Consider the following 19330-nt stretch of genomic DNA (forward strand, 5'->3'; position numbering starts at 1 on the left):
GTACTCCATGCCATTTGAATGACAGAGGGATTGTCTCTTTCATCCTGGCAGAAAATATGTTGTGCTTACTATTCATTAAGAACCCTGGGGCAAGGAAAACATCAAGCCACAAAGAAGGCCTTCTCCACTCTGCTATGTTCTGTTAACGATGAACCTGATATGAATATGTGGAAAGAATAAGAGAATAATCAAACACTATGAATTTATGTAGCACACCTTCTGGCTATGGAAGTTTTAAGATCACAGATATTACTGAATTTAAAACGTTTTTATCAAGAAGGTCACAGGGATAGCAACACACAGAAAGGCCCAGGGATGACTCAAGGTCAAGCACAGGAAGACAGTGGTGAAACACATAAGCAGAGAACCACTTCCTGGGGCAAAACATTGTTCTCTAAGCCACCTAATGCATTTCTGAACACTGGCACGGATAAGTGTGACTTGGATATTTGTAAGGGCAGGTTGAGGATGAAACACAGTTTGCATTAATTATTTAATTCCTGCAAAGTACATATGCTTTGGCATTGCTCAGTCAGTCCCAAGCAAAATCATGTTTTCATTCCCTATGGGGGAAAAGTACTCAGTGACATGAACTACGGCCATAGCAACTACCTGCAGCACTGTTCTCCCTCTCAAAGGAATCCACTCCCCGGGGACAGACTATGCCTTCACAGTGAGAACGAGCTACTGAGGAAGAGCCTGAAACTCGCAAGACAAATCTGTGAAGTGCTTTACGTTATTTTTTTCCCCCACTGCTGGAGGAAAGGAATAATACGGAGTTACATGTGCATTTAACCAAAGTCAAGTCAATATCATATAAAAACCATGAAGAAGTTTCCAAAAATCATTTATCAGTGAAAATGAGATAGGACTTACAAAATTACTATCCATCCCACTTACAATTATTATTGCTATTTTCTTCACCTCTTACTCTGTTGTTTGCTTTGAGAACAGACAGATTTTTCTACTGAAGCATTGCAAATGGGCACAGATATCCGAGCTAATTTTCGCTCTACCACTTTATTGCTGTGGGGCCTTTGACAGGTTTTTAAAACTCTTTAAACCTGTTTCCTCTTCTGTGGAAGGAAGATACCATCAATCCTTTCTACCTGAGAAATTGGCAAAGAAATAAATAAGGTGACAGAGGAAATGTTATTAAGTTAAAACTAGTACTGGGCACTTAAGAGCTGGGGAAAATGTCTACAAGAATTTCTGGCAATAGCAATGGTGCTGGGGTTATAAAAATAAAGGTGGTCTGACCTTCTCCATAAACTGAGCTCCCCTCGCACTGTTCCTATACACAATCCGTTTGTCTAAGGCATGCGAGGGAAATGGACAGTGCAGAAGAATGGCAAATAAATAAATAAATAAATAAATAAATCATGAAAATAAATAAAAATTAAAAAATAGCAAAAGAGCTATTTTGACACAATAGTATATGGATTATTATTGGATACAAATATGTATTGTGAGTGCACATACATGTGCATTTGTGTGTGTGTTTATGGGGGGACAGCATATGTAGGTACATGTGCACCTGGGTATGTATACATGTAGATGTGTATGCACATGTATGAGGGTACGTGTGTGTATTCATTTGGTGGGATTAGGGTCTAGATAAAATGTTATGTGTTCTTTCTGGCAACAAATATCTGAGTCTCATGAAAAGCAGCAAAAGAGGAAAAGAAGAGAAAGCCAAAGAACATTAACTTTTTTTTAGGTCTCCCAGTCAATTTTTAGCACTGAGCAAATAGCCTAAGTAACTGAGACTCTATGACTGGTTCCTATTTGAAAACATTCTGGTTGACCATTTTCTTTTGAGAATCTCTTTGATTTCTCATCATTTTTCCCCACCCTGGGCTCTTAAATCTAGCAAGCAACCCTTTTCCTATTTGTCTCTAATGTCTTACCAGAAGCTTTCGTGTTTTACAAATTCATACCATCTCGCGTGAGTTCTGGTGACTAAAGACTAACATGCTAGTTCTATCACTGTCAGCAGAATCAGACATACCTTTTACTAAAAACTTTTTACTAGAATGCGTTCACAATTTGACTCAGTCTTGCATATTACTCTCTAAGATTATTCAGCATGTGCCTGAGGCTGACAAGAATTTGCACACATAGCCCTGTCTCTTATTTGTGCTTCATTTAGTTCGCAACTGTGAGGAGATACTTAGAGGTTAACGAGCAGGCTGGAAATGATCTTAGATGTACCATGCCACAGGCTGTGGTACAATGTCTTTTCTACTCACTGCCAATGTGTGTCAGATCTGAACTGTGCTATCAAAGCGCTTCCATCCAGCTTTCTTACTAGGTAATGAAACTCATTTGTTGGTGCAGTATTTGCAATGGCAATGACATCCGTAGACTGGGAGAATGGATTTCTGCCTGTGCAAGATCAGCGCTTTGCCCATCTGTCTACATATTAAAGTGACCTCAAATGACCTCCCGAGGGGCCTCCTGGCTCCACTGCTGAACACATCCATCCTATAGCTCTGTGTTCACGAGAAGGTATCAATCCAACCCCAGCTGGGTCTGTGTTTGGTCAGTAACAGAGACTAGTAATAGTAATGTCCCAGGTATCTGCTGGACAATATAACCTCAAACTCATTGCTACTCAAAATCTTTCAAAAGCTCAGCTAAAAAGAACAAATGTGATAGAGTATTTCCTGAAGGGTATGTGGCCATCCATTTCTCTAGATACTCTAAACCTTTCCTTAAATCATACTGGGCCTCAGTAGAACTGTTTTCTCTGATCAGGTGATATAAGTGGCCTATCTGAGGGATATGACATGAAACTACTCTATGTAATCTGTCACTGTGTTTACCATAAAATGACGTTGTTACATACTGTCCTCTCTTCAAAGATCCAAAAGAGAAACCTCTCTGGTCTTGGTACCAAGAATAGTTCTGTTTCTCTTGGGCAACTGATCTGCTTTTACCTTGGGGAAATGCTGTAGTTTGTAACTGGTCATGTTTCACATTTTACATTGTCAGAAAGCAAGCTCAGAATCAAATCTGTAACCTGCTTCTTCTACTTAAAACATGCTGATATGCACTTTGCGGATTAACCTCACTCCTGGCTATAGCCATACCTTGTTTTCCCTTGCCTTTTTCTTTCTTTGCTAATTTTTAATTAGTTTTATTTTCCTGTGTTGCATAAATCTTGTTAGACTATTTTTGAAATCTTTTGAACAAACTGAAATATAAATACATTAGGAAAATGAGAAGCCACAGCCAATCAGTATTGGTAGGTTAAACATGTAAAGCTCTCCGAATTCTAATCTTAGGTTTCTCATCAATACACCACTTAATAGTCAGGAATAATTTTTAGATCTATAACTAACAAGCTTAATGATAAAGCCTAAAGAATAAGAACATGTAGATATGATAAATAATGAGGGAAATTCAGAAATCAGGTTATGGAAGTTAATGTATTCCAAAATCCATTGTCAGCCTCTCAACTCTTCAACCTTTTCTGGGAGTCAGTTACAAAAGGCCATGACGTTTCCTACATCTTCTACCTGATGACAACATCTCGCTGCTTTTCAAAAGCATGATACTCCAAATCACCTACCGTGTTTGTGAATAAATGCAAGTCCTTGCAATATTTGGTACATGATATTCCTTATAGCAGACTCAGGAAACAACTTATTTCTGTATGGGGCAGAGGAAAAAAGTTGTAAATCCAGATTTACATATGAAAACAAATCCCATTTTCATATTCTTTTGGTTATGTAGTAAGAATTTATGAAAATATTTGCTCACGTGTTAATTTGACTAGACCTTTTGATAATAAAGAAAAACAACCATTTATACATGCATGAGAAAGACCTTATAAATACCAAGTATATTCAGTTAGGTTACAAAGAAGCAATGATTAAACATTTTATAGTAACCTCTCCACATTCTAATATAGCATATAAAAATCTCTCTCCATAATATAATCTAAAACTTTAAAAAATTTTAATGGCAAAAATCTAAGGCCTTATGACATTCAGCAGATAGTGACATTTTCTCCCTGGCTGGGCAAACCACACAGCTTCACTGCTGTTATTGACAATAAAGATGATATTTGTTCACTGAAATCACTCAGAAGGATGCTATGAATGGCATTCATTTGCTACCAAGAAAATGTGCCCAAGAAAATGTAACTTCTAAGAGATAGTCTATGATTAAAATAATTTTCATAAAGAAGACATAGAAAAAAAAAATTGTGCCCAAGAGGTTCTACACGGTTCACTTTTAAAGTTCGAAATTACCATAGCAGGTAAGTTTTTATTAGTCTCCTCTGCCCAGCTCACAAGCCTCTGGGCACTGTAATAAGAAAGGAACTGAAATAAACCTAGACGTTTTCAAATGGAGGTCTCAAAATGAATGAAGCTTTTACATCCTTGACTTGTAGCTGCTCTGCCCATATGTCCTTGCGGGAATGGAGAACTGCAAGGTATCTGTTAAATCTCTGAGCTTTTTTGGGTGAATAATCCATTAAAAAATGAAAACAGCTTAATTGAAAGTAGCTTCTTGGAAGCTATCAAAAGGCCTCCAAAGTAGGAATGCAGGTTGGGCCCCTCATCTAAAGGGTTGCTTTAAACAGTGAAGCCTAAGTAACATGATGGGGAAAAAAAAAGCAGAAAGAAAACATGCTCATTTTGCTATATTTATTTCTAAGATCATGAAAACTAAACTGTACCTTTCTTTAATGAGCTGGTAAAGATTTTCCTTCATGTACTCGAAGATAAAATAAAGATGATCATTTTCCCTGATAACCTCTTTTAATTTTACTACATTGGCGTGGTTTAGCTTCTTTAAAGACTGAAAGGAGAGGAAAAAACACAAAAAATTAGAAAAAAACAAAACTATTGTTGAAAAAGAAAAGTAATCCTATTATACTTAGGAAGAAATACCTAATTCTGAAACCACAGAAATATCACAATTGATATCTCATTGCAATTTAATAAAGTGTGTCTATGAAATAGATATTAACTTTACATGGAAAAACTATCCTGATTAACTGACTAGAAAATAAGAACTTGACCATCACTGGTATTTCTGGCTGCTGCAAGCACCAGGCAATGGGCCTAGGCTATTTTAGGTGCAATCCCTCCAAATGATAGAATCCAGGCTGTAGAAGTTGCCAGAGAGGAATCAACTGGAGGCTGAGGCTTTGATTGTTCTAGCTTTGAAGAAGGTAGGTGCTTTGGAGTGAGGTCGCCAGCTTATAGTCTGCATGTAGACACTTTGAAAAAGGAAACTGTTTAAATAGACAGAAACTGATAACCAAACTCTCTCAACTTTCTTCTGACTTATGTGCATCCATGAGACAGACACACAGCACTCCTTACGATGTGAGTTATAAAAGAGAAGAAGGAAGAGAAATCTCATTGGAAAAAGACTCTGAAGTGATATGGGAGAAACGTCTCTGCTCCAAGAATACAAAAGACAAAATAGTCAGTCACAAGGAACAAGAGGGTGGCTCAGACATGTCGCATGACCTTCTCATTAGTTATCCTTGTGCATATGCAGTTTTCCTCTTCCTGGAAGATACACATGAGTACAGCCATGTGTTGACTATTTTCTCCTTGCCTCATTAATTCTGTCAATGGTAAACAAGTACACTTTTGTATTAGTGGGCAGCAACCCCGTTCATCTACAAGAATGAGACACTCAATTGCTGGTTTGCTCACTATAAAATTAAGATTTGATAGACTTGCTCCTTCAAGGAAGCCTCAAAGGGTCACTCTGGCCAGTGGGATAAGCCTCTTCCTCACAGAGAAGTGAGTCCAATAAATTGTAAAGCTCTCTTTATCTTTGAATTTCCTTAAAAGAATATCCCTTTTTAAAGCAAATAAACACAATGTCTGAAGATGAAAATGTTGACATGAATATCTGAATCTGAAAGGACACCCAGTAATAAGGTACCCCAGGGATCAGAGCCGGAGAATGTGTAATATGATCAAGTTGCTTCAAGTAGGTGGGAAGACAGAGGAATATGGCCAGAATAAAATGAGACTCTTCTGAAGCCTCTTTCCCGAAAGGCAATCTCCTGCCAAGATGCCTCTCTGACAGGAAATACTCAGCTGTTTTGACCACAGGGCCAGATCCTTTTGAATGACCCAACTGGGCTGATAACTTCTTTTAGTTGGGTTGGCTTCCTGGTTCTCCATGAGTAACAAACACAAACATTGCTTAACTTGTAAGTACTATTCACTAGATTCTCATGGACTGCAGCCATCTTTTCTGCTTGTTTGCTTAAAATGCACCATAAGCAATGGCTGAGGTGTCCAGTGGACGAGCAGCAAATTTGTTCAGAGGAAAATGAAGTAAGTTTTAAAGCCCTCAAGAAGAGAATTCTAGGCAAGGAGTAGGGTACCTTCCACTCTTAGCCTGAAGTATGTTTTGAGCATGAATTACCAGCCCGTCTGAGTGGCTCTCAGCTCTTTTTCCTAAGTGAGGCTCATGAGCAAGTTATAGTCTATATTAGTTTAAAATAAAAATTAATTTTTGTGTAGAGGGCTTCATGTGACTCATTTTACAGAGATATATTTCCAAAAAGAAGGCATCTTATTTTGGCTTAGGAAAGGTTTACAAAGGAGAAGAAGAGGCAGGACAGCTGCATCAAAGCAGAGAAGCAGAAATAGCAAATTAAACTGGGGTCAGCAGTCCGATGGGGACTGCTTATCCCCATAGATAAAAGTTCTTACTATTAACAAAACTATAGTAAATACTCACTTCACGTCACTGATAGGTTCTTGGAACTTCTGTAAACCAGCATCTAACGAAACCAATTTTATCACAGGCTAACTGATATAAACAAGAGTTAATTTCCTACAGCATCTTGTCAATGTTCTAATGAAAAGACGTTGAACAAAAGGATATTATCTGAGGACCTACTGTACAATGTACAAGGATATCCTGGGCATAAGAGATAGTGCCTGCCCTTAAGAGGCAAACAACCTAATTGAAGAAAGAGGACATGAGTACAAAATACATGTAGCAGAATAGGAAAGATCGTATTGAGGATCAAAGGAATGACAGAGACAAACATCAGAGGAGTAATTATTAAACCCTGCATGGTTAGTTATCATTCAAAATGTGACTTGAAGGAAGAGTAACACCTAGACAAACTCAGTGCGAGGGAAAGGGTGTGTCAGGAAGTAAAGGTGTGAGAGTGGAATGAGAACTGCGGAATGAGAACTGCTCCCGTTTGGTTCTGAAGGCAGCTCATCTGAAAAACTTTTAGAGAAGTGGGAAGGGAAGATGCTGTTTGGTTGCAAGGTGGATACCCACTGAAGCCTCTGACAAAACTGGGTTTGAAACCAAGCTTTGAGGCTTAGAGTTGTGTTTGCCTCAGGTAAGTTACTGAGTATGGGCCTCAGTGTTCTCATCAGCAGAATCAAGATATTAACACTCTCCTCATCGGGTAGTTGTGGAGATGGAAGAAGACAGTGCATGTAAAGCACCTAAGGTGCTGCCTGGTCCATAATATCCTTTTGATAAATTGAAGAAAGTGTATCAGCAGCTGAATATCATGGAGATAATTCTGGCAGCAGCACACAGGATGGATGAAAAGTGTGAAAAGTGGGATTACACAGGCCACCTGTGAGGAGCTGTGGCTTCTGGAGAAATGATAATTAACAGAAGGGGGAGAAAATAGGAGCACTGGGGGATGTAGACATTCTAGAAAATACAGGCACTGATATTCATTAAACAGTTGAATATAGGGGCCTGAAGCAGGGGTCAGCAAACCCTTCTGTAAAAAAAACAGAGAGTGAACATTTTAGGCTTTCTAGGTCATACAGTCGCTGCTGCAACTACTCAACTTTCCTATTGTAGTATGAAATCAACCATAGATAACATGCAAACAAATGGACATGGCTGTGTTCCACAAAATTTTACTTACAAAAACAGGTTGTGGCATTTGTCAACCCCTGCTCTAATGCATAAAAGATTTGATGAGACTGCTGAAACTAGGGGAATGAATGAAATTACCCAGGAGTAGAGTCAGAGCAAAAAAATAATAATAATAATTAAGAAAGGAATGCAAGAAATCACTGATATTTAAGGGGTGAACCGCAGAAGAACTGGTGAAAGGCAAGAAAGTGGTAGGACAGCTGGGTGAAAGCAGAGTCACACAGCCCTGGGAGAGGAAAGGAAGAAGCAGTGAACAGCACCCAACACTGCAGGCAAGAAAGTGCTTGAGAAAATGATCCTGGACTTGGCAACTGGCGACTTTTAGGGAGCAGCTTCAGTGGCACTGCAGAGGGAAATGCTGACTCAATTAAGTGGAAAGTCAGTGGTAGGAGGGAAATGATGGAGAAAGGAGATATTTGGAAGGTAAGGTAAGGAAAGGTAAGGAAAGGGGTGGAAGCTCAAGAGGCTAGAGGGCTGAGGATGATTAGAGAGCATGGTGGGAACATTTATAGACTGAAGAGAAGGAACCATTGTGCAAAGGTTCACAATGACCAAAAGGTGGGAGCAACCCAAATGTCCATCGATGAATGAATGGATGAACAAAATATGGTATATCTATACAATGGAATATGATTCAGCCTTAAAAAGAAATTCTAACACATGCTATAACATAGATGAACCCTGAAGATATTATGCTAAGTGAAATAAGCCAATCACAAAAAGACAAATAACAGGTATACCTTGAAGATAGTGCAGGTTCAGTTCTAGACCACTGCAATAAAGCGAGTTATAGGGTTTTGTCTTCAGTTTGTAAAAAATGCAACATCTGTGAAGTGCAATAAAATGAGGTACGCCTGTACTGTATGATTTCACTTATATAGGTACCAAGAGTAGTCAAATTCATTGAGGCAGAAAATAGAATGGTGGTTGCTGGGGAGATATTGCTTAATGGGTACGATTTCCAGTTTTGCAGGATGAAAGAGTTCTAAAGATGGATGGTGATGATGGTTGTACAACAATATGAATGTATTTAATACCACTGAACTGCATACACCTAAAAATTGTTACGATGGCAAGTTTTATGCTATTTGTATTTCATCACAAAAAGGACATTGGTAGGAAACTACTGACCTCTTCATAAATCTGTGGTTTACTTAATAATAATACACAAAAGTTTTTAAAAAGTATATTCACCAAAGATAGCATAGCAATTATCTACTTTGAGCTATTAACTGCATAATGTTATCTTTTGTTCCCTTTTTTGGCATCAGTGAAACAAGTCCAACAGAATGACTATATCAACTATAAATCTAAGCATGTGAAAAGCTATTTTAATCAACCATACATAAGTTATTCCTTATTGTTATTAATAAATACCTTAACCTCCCGAAGGTTCATGCATTCCTCCCAGGAATAAAACTTCCTTTTCATTCTAAAAGAGAAGAGAGAAACAAATGGTATGCTTATTCCCAGTAACAGGCTAAACTTTATTTTTTAAAAATGTTCTCATTCTGAACCTAATGAATAGTGTTTAAAGTCGGTTTTGATTTCTATCAAATATAATACCACCCAAAACGGTACTTATTCCAAAATCTGGCAGTGCAATCAATCCTACATCACTCAATTTCCCAGCAGAGGTGGTACACAGTATAGTGCAGAGACCTGGACTGCTGTCTTGCTGTATTGCTAATTAGCTAACCTTGCCCTGGAGGGAAATACCTCATTTTCATTTTATCTAGACCACAGCTGTCCAAGAGAATTTTCTGTTTTGGTGGAAATGTTCTGTGCTGTCCAGCCACTGAGCACTTGGAATGTGCTAGTGCAACATAGGAAGTGAATTTTTATTTAAATTTACATTTAAATGGCACATATGGTCGCCAGCTTCCGTGTTAGACGACACAGCTCTAGACCTTCCAGTTCAGGCCTCGGCAAACTATGGCCCATGGGTCAATTCCACTCCATCATCTCTTTCTGGACAGCCCATAAGCTGAGATGGCATTTATATTTTTAAATAGTTTAGGACAACAAATCAAAAGATGATTTTGCAACATGTGAAAATTATCTGAAATTCAAATTTCAGTTTCCATAAATGAAATTTTATTGGAATATAACCACACTCATTCATTTATATATGAGCTATGTCTGCTTTCACACTACAGTAGCAGAGCTGAGTTGTGACGGGGACCATATGGCCTGCAAAGCCTAAAATATTTAGTCTGGCTCTTTACAGAAAAAGTATGCCAATCCCTAGTATAGAGCCTGAGGGGAGAAAGAAAACCATATTAGCTAACCAGAAACTCAAGTTTCAAGGTTATATCTTTCATCACACTTCAATTGCATTTTCTCATTTGCATCTTACAGTTACCCCGTGAAATAGGCAGGACAGGTGAGGAAACTAAGAAACAGAAGTGAGGCGATTCTCCCAAGGTCTCACTGCTGGCTAATAACAGACCAACTTTTATTTCTCCACTTCACTCTGAAACTCTGTCCCCAATGTCACATGCTTCCTGGTTTAGTGACCAATTCCTCGATTCATGTTCAAAATGTTACTTAGCCCCACCTATGTGGCAAGGGCTTTGTCAGGCACTGGAGACAATGATGAGAGACGTCCCTCATGGAACTGACATCACAGCAGGAAGGTAGGTAACTAATCATTTTCTGTATTGAGTGCTATGAAGGAAAGCTACAGAGCCCTGCACGAGTGGACCTCAAGGCTACCTAATCCAGTCTGGGGTAGTAGGGAACATTCCGTGAGTAAAGTAATATTTTAAATAACCTGAAGGATGAGTAGAATTTAGTCTGATAGGAGGTGTGGGAAAGGAAATATTATGTGAATACTTGGGGCACAAAGGTATTGGGTGAGTTAAAGAAGCTGAAAGGCCAGAGCAGCCAGAACAAAGTAGGCAACAGGGTAGTGATAGGAGATATGGCTGAAGAAAACAGGCAGGGGCTGAATGAGGCAGCAATCTATAGGTCACATTAAAAATTGGGGCTTGATCCTAAAACTGATAGGAAGACTTTAAAAACTGTCTTAGTTTGGGTTGCCTTGAAAGCAGAGCCTGAGGCAAGGACTTAAGTGAATGTAGTTTATTTGGGAGATTATTTGTGAGATGATTCTAGGAAGATAGGGCAAGGAGCAGAGAAACTAGGGACAGAGAGGTGGGAAATCCATTAAAAGGTACATTGCTGAGCTGATATCAAGGTGAGCAACTTGGACTCAGTACTGCTGGGGATCTTCTAAGGAACTGTGTAGAAGGCACCTTGGTTGAGAGTCTCCTGCAAGTACCTGCAGTGGAATACTGGTGGCGGGCACAGAACTGGACAGCATAATTCACTGAAGTCAGGTGGGACAAGATCTGATGGGGCAGCAGGGACACAAAGAATATTTGGCACAAATGGTTTTAGACAATTAGATTCATGTGTTTAAAATAATCCTTTCAGACTGGAAGGGACAGGGGTTAAGCATGAAAGCCAGGAACCCTGTAGAGTAAATTATTCTAGTGGCAGAGGTAGTAAATGATAATGGGTTGAATGAGAGGTTAGCATTGGAAATATATAGAGAAGTGAGTGAATCGGATAAATATTTAGCAGTTAGAACCGATAGGGCTAGATGACCAATGGTGGGCAAACGAAGAGAAGTCAGGAGGACTCCCCAGTTTTGAGGAGATGATAGTGTCATTTATCAAGGCAGGAAATACTAAAGGAGAAAGAGGGTGAAGCAAGGGCAGGAGAATATGTTGGCTATAAATTCAGTTTTGAATACGATAAGTTTGAAGTATCTGCAGGACATCCAAATGGAGATGTTGAGATGGCAACAAGATATAGATGAGTATGGTACGCAGACTCTAAAATAGCCTTTGAAGACCCCTCTCGCCCCATATCCTGGTATTCACAGCTTGGTATAACCCCCTCTCCTTCAATGACTTGCTTCTAACCAATAGAATATTGTAATTTGAGAGGATGTCACTTCTGTGATTAGATTACAAAAGCAAAAAGCTGTGACTTTCATCTCTCACTGCCCTATTGGCTTTCATGTCTTGATGAAGCAAGCTTCCATGTTGTGAGTTGCTCTTCTGAGAGGCCCACATGGGAAGGGATTGAGGGGAGCCTCCAGCCAACAGCTTCCACAGAAATGAGGCCCTTGGCCTGACAAACCAGGAGGTACTGAATGCTGCCCACAGTCATGTGAGTAAGCTTGGAAGTGGATCCTTTCCCAGTCTAGCCTTCAAATAAGATCCAGCACTGGCCAACACCTTGACTGCAGCCTCATGAGAGACTGTAAAGCAGAGAACTCAGCTAAGCCATGCCCAGACTCTTGACCCACAGAAACTGTGAGATAGTCGTTTTAAACCTCTGATTCTCACAGTAAATTGTTACATAGCAACAGATGACTAATACAATGGGTCTGGACTCAGACTGCAAAGGGCAAGTGGGGTCAAGGGAAAAAGACAGGAGTCACCAGACCACCACTTGTGATCCAAATTAAGTCACTTAATTTCTTAACATTTCAATTTCCTTTTCTATAAAATAATACTAATAAATATTATTTGTTACTCATTACTATCTCACAATATGCAAAAACACTTTGAAAAAGTACTAGTGCTATAAGCAAAGTAGAAAAAGCGGGAATGTGTTTAAGACCTCTAACAAGAGCACCCCAGAGTCAACAATCATCTAACTCACAGAAATCAATGTCTAAGATTCTTTTCCAGGCCTCCCATACCGTCCCCTTTTGAAATATGTCAAACACAAGGAATGGAGAGGGTAGAGTTAAAATGATGTTGACAATGTATAGTTGAGGATGAATTCATGAGAGTAAAGAATAACACTTACTTTTTAATAGCAATCAGTTCCCCGGATTCAATGCTTCTTCCCAGCAGGACGGAACCGTAGGTTCCATCCCCAAGCTGCTTGATCGTTGTGTATCTATTCATGGTGTGCCCGCTCAGGCCGGACACTCATCTCAGGGCCGAGGTGGTTCAGTCCTGCAGTGGCAGCAGGCCTCCCCAGAGTGTAACCAGATTTTTCTATGGCAGCACCAGCACAAGGTATTCAATACAACGTGACTGTCTCCCAAATACATATTTTCAAAGATCAGTCTTCTACCTGTAGAGAAAAATCAGAGACAAGGATAAACGCTAATATATACCGTGAGTTTGTGTATTTTTATAGTCTAAATCAGGGGTCAGCACAATATACTCCCAGACCGCCACCTGTTCTTACTGGCTTTATTGGAACCCAGTCATGCCCACTCATTTGCATATTGTCTGTAGCTGTTTCCATACTACAACAGCAGAGTTGAGTAGTTGTGACAAGGACTGAAGGGCCTATAGAACTGAAAGTATTTATTTTCTAACATTTTACAAATAAAGTTTGTTGACTTCTGATCTAAATAATGCTCTTTTACAAATTTTTTTTATACAACCAGAGATACCATTCTTGGAAAGTCAATTTGTCACTGACTCAGAAATGAATTAGCTTCGATTCAATGCTTTTTTGCTGACTGACCATTGTGGGCAAACCCTGCATGATAACTACGGCCAATGAAAATTGACGAGCTACAAGAATCCATGCCAAATATACTGTGTTCTATATAATTCAGCTACAATTAACGGTGTAAACACACCAAAGCCAAGAAATGCTAAAATTAAAGTTCTTCCGATAGAGAACTTACATGTGCTCAATGATCTATTTGCAGCTAGGCATCAACAGTATTATTTTTACTATGAGCCATTTAGAAGCTAAACAAAGAACTAGTAATTTTTTAAGGCCTGTGTGTAGGGTGTGCCCTTTTAAAGTCATTCAGTTGTTTTCCTTAAAATAATAAGTCACCAATTTTTCATTTATAAAATTGAATCATTCAGTCTGCCCATAATAAAGAAAATATAGTAATAATATGTAAGTGCAATCATTTAAATGTAAATACTTAGATACGAACAATACAGGCATATTTTTAAATACAGCTGTTAAACTAATTATCCAAAGAATCAAAAGATCAACAAATAAAGATTAGAAGTATGTGACATTCTACATTTAAATCCAAATCCAGTCTATGCAGCTTCTCCTTCCAGGAGAATTCTAATCAATAAATGCAGAAGGAAAGAGGGAAGTAAGAAATTCCCTTTTAGGCAAACATCACAGTAAAATTTGTTACAGACAAGATTCTCTGATAGATACAAGTAATAGTGGATGAAAGTCTAAGGAGAAACAGGATATTTACATAGTTTCAAAGGATCTCCAAGATATTTATTAACTTCAAAGGGAAAGACAGTAACTCTACAGGGAAAAATACAGCAGAAACCTCCTTATCCAAGTGATCAAGTTCGACATCACTTTTACTAAGACATAACATCGTGTTTCCTGGATATGATGCTTCTGCAGTATTCTTGTCAAAAATGCAGAACCTCAATCTATCTGTGAGAAAACACAAGACAAACCTGAAATGAGGGACATTCTACGAAACACTGATGGAAACTCTTCAAAATTGTCAAGATCACAAAGGCAAGGGCAGACTTGAACTGCCACAGATTGGAGGCAATTAAGAAGACATAACAACTAAATACATTGTGAGATCCTGGAACAGAAAAAAAGACATGAGTGGAAAAGTTGGTGAAATTTGAATGAGGTCTGCAGTTTAGTTAGCAGCATGTTGCCAACTTCCTGGTTTTGGTCATTGTTATGGTGATATAAGAGGTTAATATTAGAGAAAGCTGAGTGAAGGATTTCTAAGAACTCTATTTCTGCATCTTTTCTGGAAGCCTAAAAATTCATTCAAAATTAAAAATTAAAAAAAAAAAATAAATCCAATCTATGTTCTCATGAGGGTTGTGTGTGACTTTTGAGAAAACGTAAAGAAGGTAAACATTATGACTGATTTTACCAGCCTCTACCACATAACTGGAAGAACCGAGAGCCCCCTTCAACTGATCTCCCATCCCTCTAGAACCATTTTAAGGCCCCTTGTTAGAGGGGCATTTTCCTTCCTTCTAAAGCTCTTCAGGATTAAACTCCCTGCAATTTCCCTCAGCAGCTCTTTATAGTGATGTATTCCATTGCTGATTAATAAATATTTACAAAGCACTTCCTGCAGGACAGACACTATGTTAACATCTAGGGATACAAAGACCAATCAAATTTGGTCCATTTTTCAAAGATCTTAAGAGTCTCACAGCAGGGGCTGAGGGTGATGGGTGGGAGCGGGGCTAGATATGTACTCATGAATATGCACGAAGATACTTTAAGTCTACCTAAAGGACTGGACACGGAGAAGGAATAAGAAGAAAATCCCCTGGCTTCCAGGTGGGTCAATTCCATCTGGGCTCAGAAGGGCAATGAGAAAAGTCTTCTTCATAGACTCTTCATGAAAGACTGAGTCTTTAAAGAAAAAGTAGATGTTTAGTAAGGTAAGGGATTATAACACTCCAAGGAGTAGAAACTAAGGCACGGGGGCTTTAATCTGGGGTAAAGGGAAGGTGGGGAGCTTGGAAATAGAAGGAGATAGGCCCTAGAGTTTTGTTTGTGGAGGGCCTCACATTCCAATTTGAAAAACATAAGCTTTGACTGGATTCGGTACTAAAGGAGAAGAAAACACTAAAAAGGGCATTATGGGGTCAAGGGAAACAATTGGAATATGGGTGGCAGATTAAAGCATTCTATCTCTATTAAACTTACTGGAGTTGATGCCTCTCCTATGGTTCTTATAAATCCTTCTTATCCTGAAGGATAAGTAAAGGTCTATGACGCATAGTTTATTCTCAAGTAGGTAGAATGAAAATTGTGTGTGTGTGTGTGTGTGTGTGTGTGTGTGTGGAGAGAAAGCGAGAAAGAGCAAGAGAGAGTGCGCGCATGAGCACGCATACACATGAGCATACAGTTGGTGTAAACTGTTAACAATGGGTAAACCTAGGTAAAGATACATGGGTATTCTTTGTACTATTGCAAGTTTCCTGTAAGTTTGAAATTATTCTAGATTAAAAGTTGAAAAAATTATCCTTAAAATGTGGAGGAATGGAATCTTAAAAATATATACATATCTTAAATATTTTATTTTGGTTTAAAACATACAAATGTAGATTTACTTAATAAAACCTAATATTAATGTGTTCATAGGAAAGAACACTATCTAACATCATGGCTCCTTCATTTTATTGATTACAATACTGTGGACTGTTTGGGATTCAAGCTGTGTCTCAATATAATATAGAAAGAGCATTTGGACCACAACAAGCAATTTTGGGCTCTGTTTGTTTTCCCCTCTTCTTCTTCTTTTTCCTATTTATCTTCATCCATTTTTGAGAAGACAATATGATTTCTGCATCATTCACAATTTCATTTTCCAGCAAATTAAAATTCCCAAACGCTATTGTATGTCATTGTCCAAAAAAAATCACTGGATCCTTGATTTGTCAAAAATTAGCTAACATATTACATGTTTTATTTTTTAAAAAGTAGGTTCTGACCTAGAGACAATGGGAAGTCAATTAAGATTTTTTTAAACTAGAGAACATGATCAGATTGCCTTTTTAAACTAGAGAATAACATGATCAGTAAGTTAGAATATTTTTTTAATGTCCAACCAAAACTTGTCTATTCTAATTTAAGCTGAATAATTCTTCATGCTCAGTTTTTTGTGGACATAAAGAAAATATCTCACAAAAATATGAAATTAGTAATCAAATTTGTGTTCCTCAGCCTTCTCTTGCTTTAATTATACAACTTTTCCTTTAATTATCTTTGGCATTCATCTCTTAACCCTCATACATTTCTCCATCTCCTTGACGAGTTGTGGTGACCAAAATCTAATAATGATCTACATTCCAGTAGCACGTGGGGTCGTCCCCATTTTTATTTTTTGCCATGGCATTATATTCATGATTCACACCTATTTATTATTAATCATAAAAGCCTTTCTTTGATAATTAATATCTTACTACTTCCTCATCCACTTAAATTGTATAACTAAGACAATACTTTCCTAGATGATCACTGAGAAAGCTCTTTGTAAAAGAATTAAGAACGTCATCGATATTCAGATAAGTAGGTCATTCATTCAACACACAGTCACTCAAACAATTCTTTCTTGTTACAGTTTGTCACATTACTATAGAACAAAATTCAATTACTCTGGAAAGATTTGACTCTCACCCCTATGGTACTTGCTTTTTAATCTTGTTGTTTCAGATAATTACATAATGATTATATGATGGATCAGACTATTGTCTCTTCAGGCTGAGATGTTAAGCACTATGCAAGGCTTTGGGGGCACATTATGGATAAGATAAGTGTTCCTCCTTTAGATAAGTTGCAACTGATGCATTATGTGAAAAAGGTAGGAAGGGCTATGAGAATATGGTAGAGAGAACAGCCAGCTCTTGGGAGAAGGTATAAATCTGACAAACCCTTTGGAGAAGAGGTTGGACTGAAGTACTGGAGAATGAGCAAAGTTTTATACAGAAAAGAGAAAGAAAGGAATTAGATGGAGGAAACGGTGTACAAAATGTTGGCAGGTACAGGGCTGGGTACATTCACAAGAAGGCAAAAGCCTAGTGGTTTGTTCCCTGGCTGAACATTAGAATCACCTAGAGAACTTTTAACTGATGCCCACGCTTTCCCTCTAAGAGTTAGGTCAGGGTGGGAATGAGTTTCAGTAGTTTGGAAAGCTCTCCAGGTGATTCTAATGTGCAACCTGGGTTGTGCATTACAGTACAGGGCCATAGAGGGCAGTAAAGAAATGGCAGGAAATAGGTAGAAACTTAAGGTGGAGTTGGATTGTGAAGAGGTATTATTTGTCATACAGGAGTTGGTCTTTAACCTGCTGAAGGAAGCTCTTCAGTGGTTTTTAGGCAGGGAAATGACATGAGGAAGATCCCTCTGGAGACCAAACACACGTTAGAAGAACCAGGGGCGGACAGATTGGTTTGGAGGGTACTGAAATAGTCCAGGTGAAATATGTCGAAGGCCTGAACAAAAGCACTGGACTGGATGAATCTCAGAAATAGGAGACACAGGTTTGGAATACTGAATATGTATGTACGTGTTATTTGGACAATGTATAGAGACAATGGGTTCTGTTCTCTAAGGTATTGAATTTGAGGTATGTATAAACCTCTCATTGCTCAGCAGGCAGCCACAAGTAGTTCTAAGGTTATTCTATTTTGTTTCCAAAGATTGTGTACTATTGGAGCTCTTATTAAGAGCACGGCATTCAGACAAGGCTAATACATCGCAAGGCTGTGGAGTACTCCATTCACTGGAGTGTTGCAGATGGTGCCCATGGTTCCAGAACAAGGGACCTGACAGTCTCAACATACGCCTGAATTACTGTTCAACTTTGGATGACAAACTTCGAGAGATATATTAAAGAATGTAATGAGGAGCTTAAATGAATATATAAGAACAGTTTCAGAAACACTGAATATGTGAAGTAAAGGAGACTTAGGAAGCCATGATAACTGTTTCACATATATAAAGAGTTATCAGAGAGAAAGATTAGTTACACTAAGTAGGGATCCAGAGAACAGAACCATGACCACTGTTTGAGCTTTCTATTTTCTACTCTAGTGAATTATTTCCTATACTAACAAATAAATAAATAAAGTGGTATTATTTAAATTATCATTAGACAAAATAACTTTCAACCCATAGTCAATTCTGAGCATATCCCAGCAGGAAGAGGTTAAGTACATTTGAGATCAGTGTTGTTCAGTTGTTCATCACTTTTGTGGTGACCTGAATATAATGACTCATGTCATAATCTGAAAGTAAAAAACAAAAACTCACTACTGCTCTGGGAAAACAACAGAGTGATGGACAATGCACTAGAAAAACAGAAGATAAGGCAGAGGCCACTGCTGATCTACCCAGTAGCAATGCTCCTCTTCTTGCTTAGTTTATAGGACATCGATTTTATTCAGGATTCAATATAATCAAGGATGGCAGCCACCTACTACAGCTCCAGGGCATAAACTCTGATCAGTCTAAGCCAAGCCAAGCAATTCTACTTCTACTAAAAACTGTGTAGGAGTGCGACTATGGTTCTGACATGTAAGATGGAAAGGAAAGCGAGCTGGTGAGGGAAGAGAGAGTCTTCTGAGAAGGAATCTACTCCTTGGCAGAGTTGACAAAGAGGTTGCCCCATGTTTCTGCTTTGAACATGGTTGTGTAAAGCTGTAATATTTAGGGCTGAGACAGCCTTCTGGTGACTACGAGATGTTAACTCTAAAGATAAGAATCCCATCTGCTGAGGATAGATGAAAAGAAATTAAGAAGCTGAGTCTTTAATATCACTGGGCTGCTACATGATCCCGAAAATATCTGCCTTAGATTTCTTGCTACATGACCTAGTTAAAGATCTTTGTTGCTGAAGCCACCGTAAGATATTCTATCAACTATGGCTGAAAGCATTCCTGATACAATG

At 38.5% G+C, this 19330-nt stretch overlaps 1 protein-coding gene across 2 annotated transcripts in view; it reads right to left on the minus strand.

Moving 5' to 3' along the window:
• The window catches only part of ICK (intestinal cell kinase), a 52306-nt gene that overhangs the window by 20901 nt on the left and 12075 nt on the right, over positions 1-19330 (minus strand). For both annotated transcript variants that reach the window (XM_011379083.2, XM_011379082.2), the window contains exons 2-5: positions 12748-13020; positions 9292-9346; positions 4694-4815; positions 3578-3657 (exon numbers count right to left, since the gene is read on the minus strand). In XM_011379083.2, the coding sequence (XP_011377385.1) occupies positions 3578-3657; positions 4694-4815; positions 9292-9346; positions 12748-12848 (358 nt within the window). In that variant the 5' untranslated portion in view covers positions 12849-13020. The remainder of the gene's footprint in view (positions 1-3577; positions 3658-4693; positions 4816-9291; positions 9347-12747; positions 13021-19330) is intronic.

The sequence above is a fragment of the Pteropus vampyrus genome, unplaced genomic scaffold (assembly GCF_000151845.1).
Source record: "Pteropus vampyrus isolate Shadow unplaced genomic scaffold, Pvam_2.0 Scaffold353, whole genome shotgun sequence".
NCBI classification, from domain to species: domain Eukaryota; kingdom Metazoa; phylum Chordata; class Mammalia; order Chiroptera; family Pteropodidae; genus Pteropus; species Pteropus vampyrus.